Source organism: Chlorocebus sabaeus, chromosome 4, assembly GCF_047675955.1.
Source record: "Chlorocebus sabaeus isolate Y175 chromosome 4, mChlSab1.0.hap1, whole genome shotgun sequence".
NCBI lineage: Eukaryota > Metazoa > Chordata > Mammalia > Primates > Cercopithecidae > Chlorocebus > Chlorocebus sabaeus.
This window is the reverse complement of record NC_132907.1, coordinates 18,126,284-18,147,962: the sequence shown is the minus strand read 5'-3', so window position 1 is coordinate 18,147,962 and position 21,679 is coordinate 18,126,284. Positions and strand designations below refer to the sequence as shown.

General features: G+C 43.0%; 1 protein-coding gene across 2 annotated transcripts in view; it reads right to left on the bottom strand.

Annotated features, from left to right (window-relative positions):
• ARSB (arylsulfatase B) overlaps window positions 1-21,679 on the bottom strand; it is a 192,699-nt gene that overhangs the window by 29,223 nt on the left and 141,797 nt on the right. The window contains exon 7 of one of the 2 annotated variants that reach the window (XM_007976256.3): window positions 4,159-4,755. The exons of the other annotated variant lie outside the window; for it this stretch is intronic. Within the exon in view, the coding sequence (XP_007974447.2) occupies window positions 4,754-4,755 (2 nt within the window). The 3' untranslated portion in view covers window positions 4,159-4,753. Of the gene's footprint in view, window positions 1-4,158; window positions 4,756-21,679 lie in introns of those variants that run through there. 2 annotated transcript variants of the gene reach the window in all.

The following is a 21,679-nucleotide window of genomic DNA, read 5'->3' as shown; positions in this document are numbered from 1 at the left end:
ATAGGTTGTTAATATGTAAAGATCTTTAGAGATCTTCTGCATGCAACATGCAGTATCACATACCATCAGAGAAATAATAATATCTTTCATATGAACAACCATTATTTACTGAGATGGCCCCCTTCAGAAGCTTACAGGAAACAACATGTGATTCCTGGGCTGGCACTTCTCCTCTGGATCGATTATAGGATTGACGCTTTCAGCCTCCTGTATCCATGCAACTGGATTTTAAAACATTTGTAGGTCTGTGCAGCCACACCACACTGTTGCCTCCTATTAAGTTCCTAGTCAGCCACTCCTCCTCACCCTGCGCTTTGCAGGTGGCCCATGCACAGCACTCTACATTGACCCGATGACATTCTGGCCGATTAGATTTGCCTCATTATTCTCCACCGTCAGCTTCTCTTGGATTCCAACTTCATCTTCTCCGTACTCATGATTTATTCATAGGCCCTCTGGTCTCTGAAATGCGATAAATATGGTTTTGGTAGCTTCCTTCAAGTCACACCACTGGAAAGTGGCACATGGATAGGACGCTAGACAAGATGGTTACCTTAAATGGGCAGACATGCTCCAAAACTCTACAGTTCCATTTAAGACTCCACCAGCTGGCATACTCTCGCCATACCTGTGGTCTGCACTGGCAGAAAGCTGGGCCGTGAAGGTGGGAAATGGCTGAGGACAATACAGTGAGCACAGAGCATTCCGTGTTGGGGTGTGGTGTTGCAAGGGGTGTTCTGGGAACATGAGGGTGGTAGAAATAAGGCCAAGAAAAAATCCACTCTGAAAAATGTTAAGCTACTGGACTTAACAACTTCTAGTCTCCCTCCTTAAGAGTGAGATATAATAGGAACATTTGAGAGAGACAATAATTCAGAGCCAAGCCTGCCCTCCACATTGTATGTTCCCAGTTGGTTGGTGGTCCCCAAGCTCTATCAGATAGCACATCTTCATCAGTTGGCTTCCAAGCTGATTTAGCCATATGAAAGTGTCTTTCTTTTAAAATGCTCCCATGCTGGCTCGCTTGGATACAGGCACAGTGAAAATGGTACATTTCTCTTCTGCAGCCTCAGGAAGGCATACTCTTCACGGGACGGAAGCAAGTGATCCATCTCAATGGAGCCTAAGCCCAGGCAAGCAGCACTTCAAGGGAGCCTGGTTTCCAGCACCACATGCTGCTCCCCACCTCTTCCTGAGCCAATGGGAGGAAATGCATCTAATTTCCAAAGCCTTTTAAACATATTTGAGGAACTTAAGGGAAGGCCTTTTAAGAAAGTACCAAAAGGGTAGATAGACCAAAAATTTGGACCCTCTTCTCTAACTAGGAGATCCTCAGAGGTAACCTGGGGTGAGGAAAAGGGACAATAAAGCAAATCCAAGAAACGAGGGAATGAGAACAAAATACTGTTTCCCTTAATCTCTCAAATACTTAAAAAACACCTTGTCAGGAAACATGTCAAACATGCACAGAAGGAGACTGAGCTGCATAATAAACACCATGTACCCAACAATCACCAACTTGTGGCCAATCTTCTTTATCTTTACCTCCCACCCCCTCCTCCCCATATTATTTCCAAGCAAATCCCAACCGTCATATTTCATCTGTAAATATTTTGGCATATACCCCTAAAAGACAAGGATCCTTAAAAAAATAAACCGCTCATAATCATGATACTATTATATTAGTAGGAATTTAATGTGCAAAGATGAGCAATGTTTTCTAAAACATTCACGATAATTCCCTAATAGCCTCCCATTTCCAGTTAGTGTTCAAATGGTCTGACTCCACATGGTTTTCAATCCACTTTTCTGACGAGGCCTGCATGGCCTCCTGGGTGGCTGGGAGGATGCTGTTCTAGAGCACGCAGCTGGCACAGGGTAGCTCAGCGTGCTCTCCGGGCACATCCTGTACTGGGTGGAGTGAGACAGTTCATGTTGCACTTACACCTCCCCGCACACAGAAGCACTCCCACTAAAGCATTTCCCTGGTTTCCGGAGCCACAGGCAGCTTCAGAAGTCCAAATACTTTTGAAGGCCACAAGGGACCCATCTTACTCCCAGCCTTCAAGACAGGTCAGCGCTCCTGCCCCCACTGGTGCCCCCACCCTGTTTGTAGTAATGCTGGAGGGACACAGGATGGCCCCTTGGGCTCCCTCTGCTTGGGTCAATGATGTGCTGGCTGACTTTTTGCTGGATGTGGGGTGGGTAGGGCAGCACACAGCAGGACGTCAATATGTGTGAGCTGTGCCATGTGCCTTACTTTTGATTTCTCAACTAGTCAGAGCTAAGATGTTAATGAAATCTACAGGCTTTCATCTTAGATAACGGATTTGCAAAACAAACATGTATAAATGACAAACTGTGTTTCAGGCACTGTGCTGGGAGGGGTCCAGTGATGAATGGACAGATGTCCAGGTCCCTGTCTTGGACGGATTCAGCATCTAACAAAGACTGTGAATAAATAACTCTATCATAATGGGCTAGAGATGCATAGAACACGCTGAGCGGGCACCGAGAGAGGTGAAATCAGTGTGCAATCCTGCCAGGAAAGGTGGTAGTCAGAGTGGCTGGGAAGGCCTTGCCAAGGAAGGTTACATTTCAATTGGATCTCAAAGAACAAGCCAGATTTTACCAGGCAGAGAAAGGCAGGAAAGGCCAGTTGGGCAAAGGGAACAGCATGAGGAAAAGCACGGCAGCACATTGGGAGAACGCGGAGGATCTGGCATGGCTGAGCAGGGAGCTAGCGGAGAAGAGGGTTGGGGAATGAGGCCAGACTACTGGGTGGTGCCATGCCTGTGCATGGCCTCTGTGGCGTGGACTGAGTCCGGCTTTCTTCTGGAGCAAGCACTGGAGGCTCACTGAGGGGTTCTAAGCAGGTGAGTAATTCTCCTAGAGAGGATTTCAGGCCCACCCATGGCGGGTGGTGTAGGCGTCTTGTGACAGAGCTTTCGGCACATAACAGTGTCTCTCTTCTACATCTACAACAAGGGCCAGCCCCGTGGAGAGCTAAAAAGAGTGAGGAACAACAAGGAGATAGATAATCCTGGAGCATGTTCAGGGAGGAGGGCAGGAGCCAGGTCAGGCTCAGCCCCCCAAGTCAGCAGCACTTCTTGCCTTCAGCTAAAGCTGGGAGACCCATCCTACGGTCAGGCTGAGGGCCAGCAGAGCCCGCGGCCAGGCCTAACACTAGGCAGAGGTGACTCGGCTGCTGTTTGCTCACACTCACTACCAGTCACTCTTCACTCCGCTTTCCTGCCCTGAAAATCACGTCCTGGCAATCTGCCCGTCGGACCTGGAGCCAGCCTTGCTCTCTCCACTGCAGGCCTGTAGGCCTGGCCTTGAACCCCAGCCTGCTGACATGCTTCTCAAGCTACAGGCCCATTGCTTGGCCCTCTGATTCTGGCTGACCATGGGCCACAGAGAGGAATAGGTGGCTGACGCTGCAGTTGTAGACTGCACAAGCAGGACCCATCTCTGGGCCCTTCCCATCAAGCTTGGTCTGGTGGCCAGTGTGGTGGGCATCCCACTAGATCCCTTGATCCAGTAGTGAGTTCCAGAAGAAAAGGCACAGCTCCAAAGCTCATCTGCAGCAAACTCTGTTCTCCTAATCTCCATTCACTTCTCAAACTTCCTGTCCCCCGCAAGCTTCACTGGCCTCCTAGTACCTCCTTACCAAAGGAAAAGGTTAAGTGGTCTTTTCTTCAACTCTTATTTCTCTTTCGGGGACAGAGCCTGCTATTCAGGGCATCAGGGAAGCGGGGGAAATAAGGATGGGAGTGATTAAGTTCATGTCCAAAACCAGCTCTCTGATCCCATGAATTTCTTGTACCCCTGGTACAAATGCTCCAGAGAGAACTGAGTTGTGAAATGACAGGTAAAAACAGCACAGTGAAAACCCTTCTTGCTTTGAACAGAAAATGCAGTTGGTGCCTGTGAGTTATTTGTTTCTCATTTGTTTTGGAAAGATATTGTCTAGAGAATTTGGAAATCTACATCCCATTTCAGAAAGCAGACCAGATTTCTGCTGACAGTTTGGCAGGGGGTAGAGTTTGTCTGTTTTTGCCATGAAAGCTCGTTTTCTGGGGGACACACCACACGGTTCTAATTCTAGATGCCAACAAAGCTGCGCCATTAACCACGAAACTTGAATTAGCATTGAATGGCTTTTGAGTTTTTATTTAGGATGCATTTTAAGAAAATACAAGGCCTTCCAGCTGCAAACAGTAAGCACCACCAGGGACTATTGAGTTTAACATCTTTAACTAGGATCTGTAGTCAGCCTTCCTGTGCTTTGGGAGTTTCTGGAACTTTAATCCACAGAGTCCTGTGTGCAGCTGTGTCAGAAAATGACTGGGGTTGGGTTTCTCCTAAGCTCTTAAAGGCTTTGAATCTTTGACATAGTGTTGTTAACATAGTTAAACTGTTTTCTATACATAAGGCTTACCCAATACAACAAATTTGCAATACAAGAAAAGTTAGGTAAAGTTTCTATAGAAAATTCAGATCCTAAAATGTTAAATTCAACAACATGAAAAAATGTCCAGAGCTGTAGGTGTGATAAGCTGAAGGCTCCCCTTGCTTTTGGAGGCAGCAGGAGCGCAGTGCAGAAGCACGAGTTTGACACCCACAACTGGCTGCCGTCCTATCTTCACATTAGGTTTCATCTTTCCAACTGGACTGCAGTTGCTGAGGTTAGCCTCCATGTACTATCCCGGTCTTGCCCCCATTTCCTGGTGCAGTGAAACAATGGATGCTCTGGAAAATGTGTTGATTAAATAATTGAGGTCACACATGGATACCAGAAACTTCCTTGCGGGGCGGCATTCTTTCGGTTAATGGGATTCTGCTCTGGGTAGAGAAGCTGCTTCCCTCATTCTCTCCCTAAGAACCTAAATTCCATCAAGAGGACACAATCAAACTAGCAAGAGAAACTAGTAGGACAACTGAAATTCATCACAGGAGGCCACAAAAGAGTTAATTCAGCTCTGATATGAGGATTATGAGACAAGAGTATAAGGATTACACACAATGGATTTCTAACAGAATACAATTTTTTTTTTAAAGGATAAAAGTAGTGACTAGGGACGTTTGTTTCAGATGAAGAAATAACCACGTTAACCTTTTAAACATTTGCATCTGTGAATTGCAGAGGCTCAACATAAAGCAGATTGCCTACATCCACTGCAGCCATTCTGGCATGAGAAAGTTCTCTTGCCTAAAGCAAAACAGATGTGTGAGAAGAAAAAGCAAAGTCTCTTATGGGTGTATCAACATTCAGAATTATATAGTTATCTCAGGAACTATAGATTGCGTGAAGCAATGAATATGGAATCCTTCCCATATTTTGTCCCTAAAAACTCAGTATAAAAAGCAGAAACGTAATATTAGAAAAATACTAATTATAAAGGCAGATGAAAAAGTTAACAGTGTATTCACATTTCATCCATACATTTTTTTGTTTTTTGGCCAACTGAGCTAATCCTGTACCACTGATTAAATATTCAGAATTTTTGGCCAAGTGCTGCCTAAGAGAGATCCACTTGACTGTTCAAGCAATTAGAAAAAGTGCCACATCCTTGCATGTGCCTCCAAGCAGGAAAGAACACATCAGGGACATCTGCATATGTATTCACATATGGGATTCACAGGCAAATCAACTTGGAAATGGGAAAGTACACAGAGGCTACCCCACTTGAGGTGCAGGTCAGTATTTACAGAGCAGTGGGCAGGTGCTCGGCTGTCTGCTAGGTCCTGGGAAAGGCACAGAAGAAACACAGGCAAGAGCACGGGCACTGAACAGGAAGGAAAACAATACCCCAGAGGGCACAGCCTCCTAGACCAAAAGAAGAGTATTTACAGTGGGCAGGGGAGGACAGAGCATGGACGAAGTCTCAACAAGCAATCATCCGAAACCAGGCTGGGGAAGTCATTCAAGGAAATGTCAAGTTTGAATGATATGTAACATGTGTATATGTAACAGATGAGAAGTGGCTACACAGCGATCAAGATCAATTTGGTAGAGAGAAATGCTAATATGATTAAAATGACCCCAAATATTTGCATTATCACATTACTACAGAAATGAAGTCATATGAACATTCTGTTCAAACACACACACACATACACACGCTATCACAATTTAGCATTAAATGCAGCTTAGAGGGCTTAAAATAGTACTGGTACACATGAGTTTAATAATAATTGATGGGCTAGTGTGGTGGCTCACGCCTGTAATCCCAGCACTTTGGGAGGCTGAGGCAGGTGGATTGCTTGAGCTCAGGAGTTCAAGACCAGCCTGGGCAACATAGCGAAACCCTGTCTCTACAAAAAATACAAAAATTAGTCGGGCATGGTGGCATCTGCCTATAGTCTCAGTTACTTGGGAGGCTGATATGGGAGGATTGCTGGAGCCCAGGTGATCGAGGCTGCAGTGAGCCATGCTTACACCACTATGCTCCAGCCTGGGCAACAGAGTGAGATCTTGTCTCAAAAAAATTTATGATAATAATTGATGATAAAAAATGTTTACAAATTATGCATACAGAGATGGAATAAGTAAATTCCTTCCTTCCTTCCTTCCGTTTTTTTTTCTTTCCTTTTTTTTTTTTTCCTCTTGCTCTGTCACCCAGACTGGAGTGCAGTGGAGCGATCTCGGCTCACTGCAACCTCTGCCTCCTGGGTTCAAGTGATTCTCCTGCCTCAGCCTCCCGAGTAGCTGGGATTACAGGCATGTGCCACCACCCTGGCTAATTTTTCTATTTTTTGTAGAGATGGGGTTTCTCCATGTTGGCCAGGCTAGTCTCGAACTCCTGACCTCAGGTGATCCCCCCGCTTTAGCCTCCCAAAGTACTGAGATTACAGGTGTGATCCACCGTGCCCAGCCAATATATTTTTATGAACAGTTTTTCTACTTATGCTGTGATAAAAATTAAACATTAGATATAATATCTATAGCATTTATTTATCACTTTAAAAAAAATCTAGGCCAGGCACAGTGACTCACACCTGTAATCCCAACACTTTGTGAGGCAGAGGTGGGAGGATTACTTGAGTCCGGGAGTTCAAAACCAGCCTGTGCAGCAAAGCAAGAGCCCCATCTCTACAAAAAATAAAAAATTAGTTGGGCATGGTAGCACATGCCTGTGGTCCCAGCTATTCAGGAGGCTGAGGTGGGAAGATCGCTTGAACCAGGGAGTTCAAGGATGCAGTGAGCTGAGACAACGTCTTTGTACTCATCCTGGAGGACAGAGGGAGACCCTGTCTCAAAAAACAAACAAAAAAATCAGTGATTTGTACTCCAGATAATGGAGTAATGCAGTACTATAAAAATCTCTTCTCATTTTGTATTTATCATGAGTATTGGCAAAAGAGAGGGTTATCTTCATTTTCTTCTGATTTTTAAAATATAAAATATTTGCTGAAATTGTTTTCTAATATACAAAATTGTTTGGGTGAAAGAAAAAGAACTATAAAACACACGTACCAAACTGTCTCCAAAAAAAACACTTAGATAATATTCCATTTGGAAAGAATGAGCTCCAAATATGGATTTTATGAGTAAACAAACGTTCTGTACTGCAAAAGTTAATAGACTGTCTTCACATTTAATTTCATGATCACTTCCTCTATTTGACTCTTCTGTGGCATAGCTTGAGATGTCTGCAAGCCCTGCTACTTCTGAAGGAAAATATACAGAGCAAAAAGACATGCTGTTAATCAAAGACTCTGGCATCTGAATTTAATAATCAGATGCCATTTGGAGTCTATATAGTTTTTCAATAGTGTAACACAAATCAATCAGCACGTACATTTCAAAAGTGGTTAATCTCTTTTTACATGCACATCTGTGATCCCTTATGAAATATTCTTAACAGCAACCTAATAAGAAAGGAGAACGAACCTGTGGGTCAAAAAGGATCATCACGAAGCCATGAGATGTTGAGTCAGTCGTTCCCTAAGTCTCTCACCACATAAAGCTACTGTGCCTTTATTTACATATTTTTCCCAACTCAAATGGTCTCTCCTCTCTTTCAAACACCCACTGTCTTTTTTTGAAGTCTTCTGGGAATTCCATGAAGGAACATTCTTCCTCTTCCCACCTAATATCTCACTGGCTTATCATTTTCTCTGTTACTCACTTGCTTCTGTAGCACAAACTGTTGGGTGTTGTTTGTTGTCTTCATGTATGTCTACCTCCTGTTCCCTAACTCAGTTACATGCTCTTCCAGGACAAGGAACTACGGATTATATGCTTTCCATGTCTACAGCAAGCTTCCTCAAAGTGTGGTCCTTGAATCATCAGAAATTGCTTGCATGTTTGATCAAAATATAGCTCAGAGATCCTGAAGTTGCATGAAGGGAGGGCCTAGGAAGCTGCATTTTCAGCATGCTGCCCAGGTGACTTTAATGCACACCAAGGATTGAGGACCCCTGTATACAAGGACTAAGAGAGTGCTATGAATACAATGGATACCAAGAAGTATTTGTTGAATATGTAAGGGCACACAAAGTAAAAACCCCAAACTAAAACAACAAAACCAACCAACCAACCAAACAAAAAACAATGTGCAAAATTAAAGGAGTTGGGATTATTTAGTCTTGTGCCTGTAAGTTTAATCACAACCCAATTATTTTTTCATGAAGCTGACTGTACTAAAGCATTATTTTAAAGAGATTGCTTATTTTCTAGTTGCATTGTTGTTGAATAAAGCAAACGATCTCCCCTAAACTCCTAATTAGAAGATCATAATGGTCATCTCCTTTCCTCTTCTCACCCTTTCCTACTGACCTTCCGCAAGAATCCTTTCCTTGGCTTTCCTTCTTGTTTTTTATTGCTTTCTCCCTGCTTTTTTCTATGAGACTGACTGCTCTTCATTCATCTCACTGTGGCTTGCAGCTTCAAGAATAGAAGAGAGCAGTCCACAAAGACAAATTAGAACAAGACACCCCTCTCTGTGCCAGAAAGTGTAACTTGGCAAATGAAGGACAGGCTGTGCCCCTGTGCAGTTAGCAACCTGTGAAACTGTATGTGGCAGCCTGTCAAAAAAGGTGGAGGAAAGCATCTGGGCCTACACTTTCCTGAAGATGGCTTTTCAAAATTTCTGTTTTTAGCTGACTTCACTCTTTTCTCGATATGCTATTAGGTAATAAGAAAAGTTCCAAACATTATTCACTGGGATGCTCGAAAGTAAGCTGCATGTGCCATATTACTCTAAGACAAGCATAAAGGACTTGCATTTTATTTCCACAAGGAATGAATAAAGGGAAAGGAATTTACTTTTGGGAAAAGGTAACACAAAGAACTTTGGTCTATAAGGACACAAAGGAATTCTCATCTCCAGAGATATTTTGAAATAATACAAGAAATGACCCATCTGTGGTAGATTATGGTTGATCTAAGTAAGACAGCCTCCTGGGGCCCCTTCTTTCCTGGAGAAGGCACTTTTCCTGTGATGCCAGGTTCCTAGTTCCCGCATCTTCTGCCACTTCTGCAGGAGCCACCCGAGGCCCTGAGGGGCCCTTTCAGAACCTTGGGTCTAAAGTCATTTCTTATGCCCCGGGTTATCACCTTCAGTAGAAAGTTGGTGGTAGCTACAACAGCAGCGTACACTCAGGCCAGTCTGTAAAATACACAAAATTCCTTTCCTGAAGATATACAGATTTCTCAGGGTACAGTTGTGTCAGGACTGCATTTCTAGTCCAGGCGATTCTTACAATCTCACTAGACTGTGAATTCCTAAAGGGCAAGGACTGTCTCCTTCATTATTCTAGTACCTAACAGGGCATAGCAAAGAAGGTGCTCAACAAAGACACTTACTGATTAAAGGGGCTTGATTAGCTCTGTCAGCAAATTCTGCCTCCAAAAGTCCTTCTCTGTTTGGCTTCCAGAGAATATTTCCCTTCTGTGTGTCACTCTCCAGTCCCACCCTCAGTCACAGATTTCTGGTCCCTGAACCCTGGATTTCCAGGTGTCATTCCAAGGTCAGGTGGAACCAAGGGCTCCATGATCTTCTCCCCCTGGTGTTACTCCTGTGATTATGTTATGTTTGGTGGCAAAAGGAATTCTGCAGATGCCATTAAGGTTACTAATCAAAGATGATCTGCACGGGCCTAACCTAATCACATGAGCCTTTTAAAAGCAGGGAGTTTTCTCTGGCTTGTTACAGAAGGGAAGTTGAGAGATTCTAAACTCGAGAGGGATTAAACAAGAGAAAGCTTCTCCATGGCTGACTTCACAATGAAAGGGGCAATGGGACAAGAACTTGAGAAGCTGAGGGTAGTCCTTGTGGAGACAACAGGGACTTCAGTCCTACAACCACAGCAATTGAATTCTGCCAACAACCTGAACAAGCTTGGAAGAAGGTTCTTCTGCAAAGCCTCCAGGTAAGAGCCCAGCCTGACCGACACTTTGAATTCAGCCCTCTGAGATCCTAAGCAGAGAACCCAGTTGAGCCTGCCCAGCCTTCAGACTTATAGAACTGTGAGGTAGTAAAAGGGTATTATTTTAAGCTGCTAAATTTGCGATAATTTGCTATACAGTGATAGGAAATAAATGCAGCAGCCCTCTGGGCCCTTCTGTAGCAGTACCCTCCTTGTCTTCTGGACTTCAATCAGTTCTCTACTGGGAGAGATAAAGAATGATCATTAGTAGGCACAAAATAACAACAGCTATGGTGACCACTGTTGTCCTTGTTCACTGACCAATTATCCAACTGCTTCACTCTCTCTGGTTTGTGCTTCCCTCCCCAAACCCACACATCCTTTCCAGCTTCCTCTCTGTTCTTTCTCTGGGTGGGCTTTGGCAATTTATGGTAAAAGCCTCTGTCCTTGAGCTATATCCTTTATGCTCCCAGGACCCACTTGGCTTCAACATAAGCAAGTAGAAACATAAATAACGACAAAGGTATGTGTAGATCCTGCAGAACATCTATGGTCAGGTCTGGGACAATAAATGGGTGCCTTTAAGAGTCAGATCTGATTTGAATAGAAATAAGTCAAATTCAGATCTCTGATAGGCTGGGTGCAGTGGCTCACGCCTGTAATCCCAGCACTTTGGGAGGCCGAGGCGGGTGGATCACCTGAGGTCAGGAGTCCGAGACCAGTCTGACCAATATGGTGAAACCCCATTTCTAATAAAAATACAAAAATTAGCTGGGTATGGTGCCATATGCCTGTAGTTCCAGCTATTTGGGAGGCTGAGGCAGGAGAATCACCTGAACCCGGGAGGCAAGGGTTGCAGTGAGCTGAGATTGCGCCACTGTACTCCAGCCTGGGCAACAGAGTGAGAGCAAGATTCAAAAAAATGAAAAACAAAAACCAAAAAACAAAAAGAAAACAAAACAAAAAACATCTCTGATACACAACTAAGGGCTGGGCACAGTGGCTTACACCTGTAATCTCAACACTTTGACAGGCTGAGGCGGGTGGATCACTTGAGGTCAGGAGTTCAAGACCAGCCTGGCCAACATGGTAAATCCTCGTCTCTACTAAAAATACAAAAAAATTAGCTGGGCATGGAAGCACATACCTGTGGTCCCAGGTACTCAGTCAGCTGAGGCAGGAGAATCACTTGAACCCAGGAGGCAGAGGGTGCAGTGAGCCAAGATCACACTACTGCACTCCAGCCTGGGCGACAGAGCGAGACTCCGTCCCCCTGCGCCGCCCCCTCAAAGGAAGATATCTGATATACAACTAAGATCTCTGTAGATCTCTGATATACAACTAAGACTGCACAGGCTTGAGCATCTGGAGCTGAGACAGCTGCAATTTTGGATACTCTTAGTGATATATGAGATAAAAATCCTGCATCTAAGATACATATCTGAGATAAAAATTCCCATTTGTAAGGTTCAGGGCTTTACCCAAGCTACATGGTGCTCCGCAGAATGGCCATCTAGAATCTTGCACTGTTGGCATTTCATTTCTCCTTTCAGAAACCCCACTTTCCTTGGGTTTAAATGGAAAGAACCCATCGAATAAAGCTCTTATTTTTAAGAGAGAAGGGACATGCTTTTCAAGGGCCTTGCTCAATCTCCTATCATAACTAATCCTCCCTTTCTCCTTAAGCAACCTTGCTCAATCCTCCTTTTAGGACTAACTTTATTCTGTTTTGCATTGTAAGTAGTTGTTTATAGATGTCCCCTCCCACCCTTGCCCTGGCCCTCTCTGGCTCCTTAGGGGCAGGGGCCATGTCCCATTGATCTTTACACTTCCCTGGGGCCTGCACAGTGAGCACTGAATACCTGTTGAAGGGGTTTAATTTCTGCATGGAGTTAGATTTATAGTGGAGATTTCCTTTGCTGTTAGGTTTCAGGTAGGTGCTTAAGACCCCTTGATCCAGGGAGAAAAGGGCCAGGCAGCAGCCGCTGCTCAGTCTGCTTCTGAAATCTCCCCACAGGAGTAAGGAAGGGGCTGCTGGGAGGTGATGGTCCTATCAGCCTGAGCAGGTTGAAAGAAGGGGCAGGGGAAGGAAGCTCTGAGGGTCAACCTCACTTTCCATCCCTCAGCCAGCAGCAAGCAGGGCTGCTTCTCAAATTTGATCTTTTCTCTGCCTTGGCAAAGACCAAGTGCATTCCCTGTACGTGAAACAATGCAGTTGCTGTTTCCAGGCAGACTAAAAGAGTGTGGGTGGGAAAATGTGAGGAAAGCCTTTTTCGTGACTTATTTTTTAAAAAATGTATGTTGTGAGAAAAGTTGTCATGAAGATAAAATATGCAGTAAATTCTGAATCATAAAGGAAAAACATTTCCCACTGTCCTCTAAAATCGACTATATTTAGTTATTTATTCAATCACTCAGCACACTTCAGATGTGCCCTGATTAGGTGATGCTTCCCTTTGGGAGATTTGTGTATGTGCTTGTCTTCTAGACTGGAGGGTCTCCAGGGCTGGGACCTTCCACAGTTCCTCTTCATATCCCTAATACCTAGCACAGTGCCTGTGACAGCAAGAGCTCAGGAGACAGCAGAACCACAGAGACTGAAGGGGCCACAGAAGTAGAGAGGAAAAAGGCAGAGCCAAGGGACCCGGGAGGCCAAGTGCTTCAGGGTGACGAACACTGGCAAATGGCACAGAAGGGCCAAGTCGGCTCATCCTGAAAAGGAGCCAAGGGATTCAGAAAGCCCAGTGGTCACCTGTAGGGGGCTGCTATGGTTTGTGTCTCCAACATTCATATGTTGGAACCCCCAAGGTGATGGTATTAAGAGGCAGGGCCATTGGGAAGTGATTAGACCCTGGGGACTCCACCCTCATGGACAGAATTAGTGCCTTTATCAAAGAACCTGAGGAAAAGAGTTCTTCCCTTTTCCCCTTTTGTCCCTTCTGCCACGTGAGGACTCACTGTCTCTCTCCTCTGGAAGATGCAGCCACAAGGCACCATCCTGGAAGCAGAAAGGAGCCCTCACCAGACACCAAACCTGCCGGCACCTCAGTCTTAGACTTCCTAGCCTCCAGAACTGTGAGAAATAAACTTCCATTATTTATAAATTACCCAGTCTGTGGTATTTTGTCATAGCAGTAGCAATGGAGTTAGGGGTATTTAGGAAAGAAGGCTGATTGCAGTTGGGTCAAAAGTAAATGGAAGGAACGTTCACTGATACCTACAAATAAACCTGTTTTAAAAATGCATCTAAATGTGGCCAACAGGGTGAGACCTGGTCTCTACTAAAAATACAAAAATTAGCTGGGTGTGGTGGTGGACGCCTATAGTCCCAGCTACTCGGGAGGCTGAGGCAGGAGAATTGCTTGAACCTGGGAGGTGGAGGTTGCAGTGAGTCGGAATTGCACCACTGCACTCCAGCCTGGGCAACAGAGCAAGACTCCATCTCAAAAAAGAAAAAAAAAATCATCTAAATATACACTGTTACATGACTGGCTAAATAAACCATAGAATACCACGCAGCAGTTAAAAGAATAAAGTAGACCTTTATCAGGGTTTCTCAGCCTTGGCATTATTGACATTTCAGGTGGAAAACTCTTTGTCATAGGGCTGTTTTGTGCATTGTGGGAAGTTTAGTACATCCCTGACCTCTACCTACTAGATGCCAATAGCACTCCCCACTCAGGTCGTGACCACCAAAAATGTCTGCAAAAATTGCCAAATCTCCCCTGGAGGGCTCACTAGCCCCTGGTTGAAAACCACTGATTTATACTCACTGATCTGGAAAGATCTCCAAGACGGATCGTTGAGAGAAAAAAGTATGTGGCAAAACCCCGCCCCCCGACAACATTTTATATGATACTATCTATGTAAAAAAAAAAGTATTGTACACACCACAGCTCCATAAATCCACACTGTATACATAAGTGCATCTAAAGTGGTCTGTAAAGTCAAAACTGTTAGCAGTGGTCACCTCTGTGGAGGGGGACAGGGAATAGGGGTCAGAGTGAATTTTGGATTTATTTATTTATTTATTTATTTAAGATGGAGTTTTGCTCTTGTCACACAGGATAGAGTACAATGGAGCAATCTCAGCTCACTGCAACCTCCGCCTCCTGGGTTCTGATTCTCCTGCCTCAGCCTCCTGAGTAGCTGGGATTACAGGCACCCACCACCACGCCCAATTTTTTTGTATTTTTAGTAGAGACGGAGTTTCACCATGTCCAGGCTGGTCTCGAACTCCTGACCTCAGATGATCCACCCACCTCAGCCTCCCAAAGTGCTGGGATTACAGGCATGAGCCACTGCACTGGGCCAATTTTGGTTTTATTTGTATGGCTGTGTTTAAACAAATAATGAAAATGGAAATGTATTTGGTGTTAAAATTAGAAAATGAATGGAAATTGAAGATACGGAGAAAGCACATGCAAACTACTTCTGACAAGGTTTAGTGGTGAGAGTGAGGCAGAATTCAAGGAAGGAATTTTTAGAATGTGGGAAAATGGAGCACTGCTAAATTCAGTCAAGTTACAATTTTGTATAAAGCACTATGAGGAAGGGGTGCATATCTTCTAGAATGCTTCTACTTATTAGCTCAAGATTTCAATAATGCTTGGCCAGCAATGACTTTCCCACTAGAGTTAAATATGCATGAAATGACAGAATTCCTCTGTCTGTTTTTCTACCACATGTTTCTTTAATTTGTATTTCTTTGGTGTGTGTACAGCTTTCTCTAACTGAAGTGCGGATGCCATTGTGGAAACTGTCACTCTTCAGAGTTGGAAAGACCCAAGTACAAAGGCTGATGCTGACTTGTTGGGTCTGGCATGGCTGGGGATACTGCAGAGTGTATTTGTTTTTCATTAATTTGTCATTTTTCTCCATGATCTACGGAACGTTTGTTTCCCCTGAAGCAAAAAGACCTGAAATGTCAAAGGTTTTTTCTTGGTGTCTGCTGGGGTAATGAACTGTTGAGAAAAAGAGATTTTTCTTATATGCCATTTTATTATAGAAAGAGACATTTTGTGACCTTTTGCTGTTTTACAGTGATAATGAATTTTCTGACAGACTTGGAAACTTTGGGCTTCTATGTTAAAATAATAAAGTTTGAGGAATAACACTGACCTGGACTTTTGGAGAATTAATCAAATACAGATTTTGGAAAATTGATGAGTTTGGTCTTTAGCAAGACACTCTAGTTTATTACTGTCATCAAGGCAGTACACAGATTTATACCGCATAAAAACATCCAACAATTAACTACAGACTCAAGTCCCTCAACAGAGACTTTGACACTCTTGGTGGTGGGAGGTTTAGGCCCAGGAGACTTTCAGCCTGATCAGTGTTGCTTTGTGGCATTTTTTTCTTTGTTCTTTTTCAAAAATTTAGTTGCAAAAGTAACAGGTATATTGAATTGAATGAAAAGGATACTAAAAATTATCCATAATCTCACCCTCTAAAGCTAACTGACCATTATAACATTTTGGTATATTTTTTCTAATCCTGTTTTTTTTGTTTTGATTGTTTTGTTTTGTTTTGTTTTTGAGATGGAGTCTCGCTCTGTTGCCCAGGCTGGAGTGCAGTGGCATGATCTCGGCCCACTGCAAACTCCGCCTCCTCTGGAGTTCACACCATTCTCCTGCCTCAGCCTCCCGAGTAGCTGGGACTACAGGTGCACGCCACCACGCCCAGCTAATTTTTGTATTTTTAGTAGAGACAGGGTTTCACCACGTTGGCCAGGATGGTACCTATCTCTTGACCTCGTGATCCACCAGCTTCGGCCTCCCAAAGTGCTGGGATTACAGGCGTAAACCACCGTGCTCGGCCTCTAATCCTGTTCTAATGTCTATATTATTTTTACACAACTGAGATAGTGAATACAAAATTTTATTATTTTGTGGTTTTTCCTTTCAAATATTGCATATAATGTTTTGTTTCTAATCTCAAAACACTTTAAAGGAAAACTGTAGGAACATTAATCAATTCTACCATTGTCCCTATGAATGTGATGATTAGATCCATTTTTCACATGCTCTGAAATTGTAGGCGTGTTTATGCTTTTATTTTTGAGAGGTGAGAAAACAGGCTCAGTGAGTCCAGGAGGCAGGCCAAGCTCACATAATGATGACACTGGGCAAGATGCTCTGTGTCCCTTGGAGGCAGAGTAACTGACCAATGGCTGTCCCAGTGACTACTTTGACTACCCAAACAAATGCATGGTGTGTAATACCAGGCCACAGAAATCTCTCAGCCATTTAAGAGGCATGAGCATGGGGAAGTTTCCTCTTTTGCACACAGTAGTGGCACTGTTAATCACCTAGTTTCTCTACTAAAACTCTTTCTGGGGACTTTTTGGGGTTTGCCTACACCCATCCGCAGTACTTCCGCAAGATCAGAGGAAGTACTTGAGGAAGTCAGAACCCATGGCCTAAGTGGGTTTCCTTAAGAATGCTCATAGGAGAAGTCTGCTACCTGATTCTTGATTTCCAGGGACCTTCTTCTAGGGTGGTGGATATTCAGCTCCTTGCCATGTTTTAGAAGCTTGGGTTTTCTTTCTGAATGTTCACATAATGAGAAAACCAGGAACAAAAGGAAAAGAGAACTAGGTTCTGAGATGAGCTCTAAATCTTCATGTCTTGCTGGCTTGAATATATCTTAAACTTTTTTTCAGCAAATGCATCATGTTACTCTAGGATCAGAAAACATTTTGGCATTTGGATAATCTGAAAGATAATGTAAATTGCTACACAACTAGCTTAAATAGAAATTTGGGGGAAGAGATTATAAACACTTATAATTTGGATATCTGTTTCCTCCAAATCTCATGTTGAAATGTGATCCCCAGTGTTGGAGGGGGGGCACAGTGGGACGTGTTTGGGTCATGGGGGCAGATCTCTCATAAATGGCTTGATGCCCTCCTTGAGTCTTGTTCTGTTCATGTTTTAAAAAGCTGTTCTTTAAAAGAGCCTGGCATCTCTCTTGCTGCCACTCTTGCCATGTGCACACCTGCTCTCCCTTTGCCTTCTGTCTGAGGCCTCATCATAAGCTGAGCAGATGCGGGTGCCATGCTTGTACAGTCTGCAGAATCACGAGTGAAATAAACCTCTTTTAAATTACCCAGTCTCGGGTATTCCTTTATAGCAACGCAGAACAGACTAATACAATTTATAAAACAGTTCTGAAATTCAAGGTCTTACATCTCTGTCTTTAATCGGATATCTTAGAAAAAATATTTAGTCTTACATACTCATGCAAATATTTTAAATTATAAAGATTGAGCTTCGAATGAGGTGAAAGTCCTCTAGACTAGGGGCTCAATATTCAAATTGTAGTCAGAGACCCAGCAGCACTGGCACCACTCAGGAGTGTGCTAGAAATGCTGATTTGGGCCCCGCCCCAGCCCGACTGAATCAGGTGATTTGTGTGCACATTCAAGCATGAAAGGCACTGCGTTAAGTGTAGGGTGGTAGACCAGACGTGTGGAATGCCAACGTTTTCACCTAGCATTCCCAGGTGGGTTCCTAGGCTATGCAGGAAAGCTATCAGACCTGTTCACAGCCTGCTCTTTTCTTCCCCATTAATAGCCTAATTTCGGGTATTATCTTTTCATCGTGACTTTACTAATCAGCAGAATCTGCCCCCAACTGCTGAGAGAGACAGTAACTCATAACTATCTGTGATTTTCTGAAATAGATGATTGTCTTCTTGGTTTTCAGTCAGGTTAAGATAGGCAGAAAATAAGATGGCTGGTTTAAAATCATTTTAACAGCTGCACTGGTAATATACTGCATTTTGACAGATGTGGTTAGTAACTCCAAGGAGTGCATTTTTCTCTCACTTGCTTACTTTTGTTTCTAGAAGTAAAACAGCCTATGGGCAATATAAGTTTTCGAAAGTATTCAAAAGTAGGCCTGGGGTCAGGAATGTGTTTGGTTTAGCAGTTAGGAGAATTTAAACTCAAATCCAGTTGGTTTTTAATTCAGCTTAATCACCAAAACCTGATAAAGTGCCACCAAGTTATCTAAAAGCAAGCAGATACTGCACAATGGAAGGGTTGATGTCATCCTTGGAGCTGCCAAACCATCAACAATCTGGAAAGTGATTTAAAAGGGAAAATGTAAAATACGATAAATGTAGTTCTTAGCTTTGCTTATATGTACTTCCAAGTGTCCGTGATTTATGTGCATCTTTTTCCTTTCTTTTCTAAACTGGTTTTCACTGTCATTATTTTCATTTAAAAAAATGTTTATTCATTTCAACTCACTGCAGGGTAAATGCTGCTCTTTGTAATTTGTGGAAAGGCTAAGAAAAAAATCCCATATACATTTGAAAATATGCTTACAATTAGAAAAGGGGAAAGGTTTAGATTCCTTTTCAGTCTCTAACATTTGTTTTTTAAAACATTAGTTGTTAACAATTAGAAATCAAGTACTATATTCTAACTTGTCCAAAAAATAACCCAGATCCAATCTTCAACTTTCTTTAAATAAAGTGTATTTATGTCACAAATCATTCTTATATCTCAGTCAAAAGACAAGGGAAGGTAGTACTTAAGCTGACTTTCTCATTCCTCTTTTATTATTTTTTTCTTTTCTGAGAAAGAAGCTAAAAGTCAGCTATAAGCACTGAACTATTTTTTTGGAAGGAGTTTTTACAAAATGATGTAAAAGAAAGGATCTGAAATGAATATAAATAGTTCAAATACCCATGACTTTCTGTTTAAATCATTTTAAATTTATAGTAATGTCAGTCTCAAGTAAACTTGAGTCTCTTAAACTTGCCATCGATTAAGCCAAATCTAAGCTTTCTTACATCTCACTTTACAAACAAGCATTAGCTATTACAATCAAGTACCTCTGACATCTGTCCAGTCTTTTCCATGGATCTTTTTTAAAGGTTAACAAAGTTAACCCCATATCTTTCCTTTTTCTTTTCTTTTTTTCTTTTTTTTAGACGAAGTCTCACTCTGTTGCCCAGGCTGGAATGCAATGGCACGATCTTGGCTTACCTCAACCTCTGACTCCTGGGTGCCAGTGATTCTCCTGCCTTAGTCTCCCAAATAGCTGGGACTACAGGTGTGCGCCACCATGCCTGGCTACTTTTTGTATTTTCAGTAGAGATGGGGTTTCACCATTTTGGTCAGGCTGGTTTCGAACTCATGACCTTGTGATCTGCTTGCCTCGGCCTCCCAAAGTGCTGGGATTACAGGCGGGAGCCACCATGCCTGGGCCCTTTTTACATTTTTTCTTTAAGAAAAGACATTTATTCAACAACTACTTATTGTGCTACTGTTCTAGATGTTTGGGTATAGAAAAGAACGCAAAAGACTAAATTGTCTGCCCTCGTGGAACTTGTATTTTAATGGAGAGAGGAGGATGATAAATAAATATCTAAAAAATAATTGTGCCAGATGATGATAAAGAAAAGGCAGGTATTGGGGGCAGGGGGTAGCTACACAGTGCCTAGAACACACTGCACTGTCAACAATGGTTAGTTTCTTTTCTTTATTGCTCTCCACGTGATTTCTCTCAACTCCTTTTAAGTATTATTATAATACTTATCATAATAAGTATTCATATATACTTAATCATGTATATTCTCTGGTTCAAAACTGCTTCTGTGAAGGCATTTAGGAAAGAAGACAAATAGCACAGGTGTTACTCCTCACATTTTAAAGGAAGACGCGAAAGCTGACTGCAAGCTCCTTTGCTGGGAAAACAGTATGATGGCCCCAAAATAAGTGAGAGAGATACTAACAGACTTCTACAAACATTCCAAACTTGAAAATAAGGGCAGGTTACAGGGCAGAATGGAAGCCTCCAAGAGGGAACCTCTTTGGCTGCCATGGGTCAGGAGCATTAGGAATCACCTATGACAGGAAGCCCCAGAGCATCCCTGGCATACCAGCGGGAAAGGGCACCTACAGGAGGTTCATCCTAATAGGGGCACAGCCAGCTGCATACCTAGAACGGAGTCCAGATAGTGACAAGAGACTGTAAACCTGGCCCCAGATCAATGGCTCCATCAAATAGAGCCCACCTAGACATGATTCTCTCTTTCTAGGATAGCCCACTATACCAGTCACTTCTCATCCATAGACCACTAAACTAGTTATAAATATCTCACATAAACTACTCCTCCTGCATTTTTTTGGAGACAGAGTCTTGCTCTGTCCCCGAGGCTGGAGTGCAGTGGTGCACTCTCAGCTCACTGCAACCTCTGCCTCCCTGGTTCAAGCGATCCTCCCACCTTAGCCTCCCTAGTAGCTGGGACTACAGGTGTGTGCCACCATGCCTGGCTACTTTTTTGTATTTTTTAGTAAAGATGGGGTTTTGCCATGTTGGCCAGGCTGGTCTTGAGCTCCTGGCCTCATGCAATCCACCCACCTCAGCCTCCCAAAGTGCTGGGATTACAAGCATGAGCCACTGTGCCCAGCCCCTCCTGCCTTTATACTTGAGATTATTCTAACACTTTGCTGAGATGGATTCCAAGGATAATCCAGCTACATCATTTTTAATAAAAACCAGCCTACAAAGGAAAATGTATACCTTACCCATATGATTGAATCAGGCCCGCCCAGGACTTCCTCTTGACTGAGGCACTTAAGGATTTGGGACTTGGATTTCATCTATCAAATCCTTTCAGGCAGTGCCTAAACCAGCCTTTGTTTGGGTAATTGGGAGAGAAACTGCTAGACTTTGACTAGGGCTGTCATTCCAAAGAATTCTGGGACCCACAGTCCTAAGTGCAAAACAAGAGTCTCTACAAATAAACTCCCACAATTTCTGAATTTTTTTTTTTTTTTTACTTCACTGAGAGTTTCCTGTGAAACAGGAAGTGCTGAAACCTCAGCATCTATATAACTACCTGTGGAATTAGCAGATTTTTCTTTATTCTGGGATTAAAATAGTGCAGACACAAAGGGACTTTCCTGTGGACAACAGCAATAGCTGTTTTAAAAATTCTACAAACTAAAAATAGGAGGGAGTTTTCTTATACTGATAAAGAGTATTAAAAAATCTGCAACCAATATCACACTGAACGGTGAAATGTTGAAAGCTCTCCCTAAATAGAAATAGAAAAAGCCCACCAAAATACTAACAATGCTTATTTCTGGGTAGCAGAATAAAAGGTTTAGGGTGATTTTTTTCCTGCACTCCAGCCTGGGCAACAAAGCGAGACTCCATCTCAAAAAAAAAAAAAAAAGAAATGTTGAGGTTTTCTGTATTTTAAAAAATTTCTTGCACCACTCCCCCATCTATTATTTGTATAAAAGCAAACAGGGAGCTTCCCTGTTGTATCC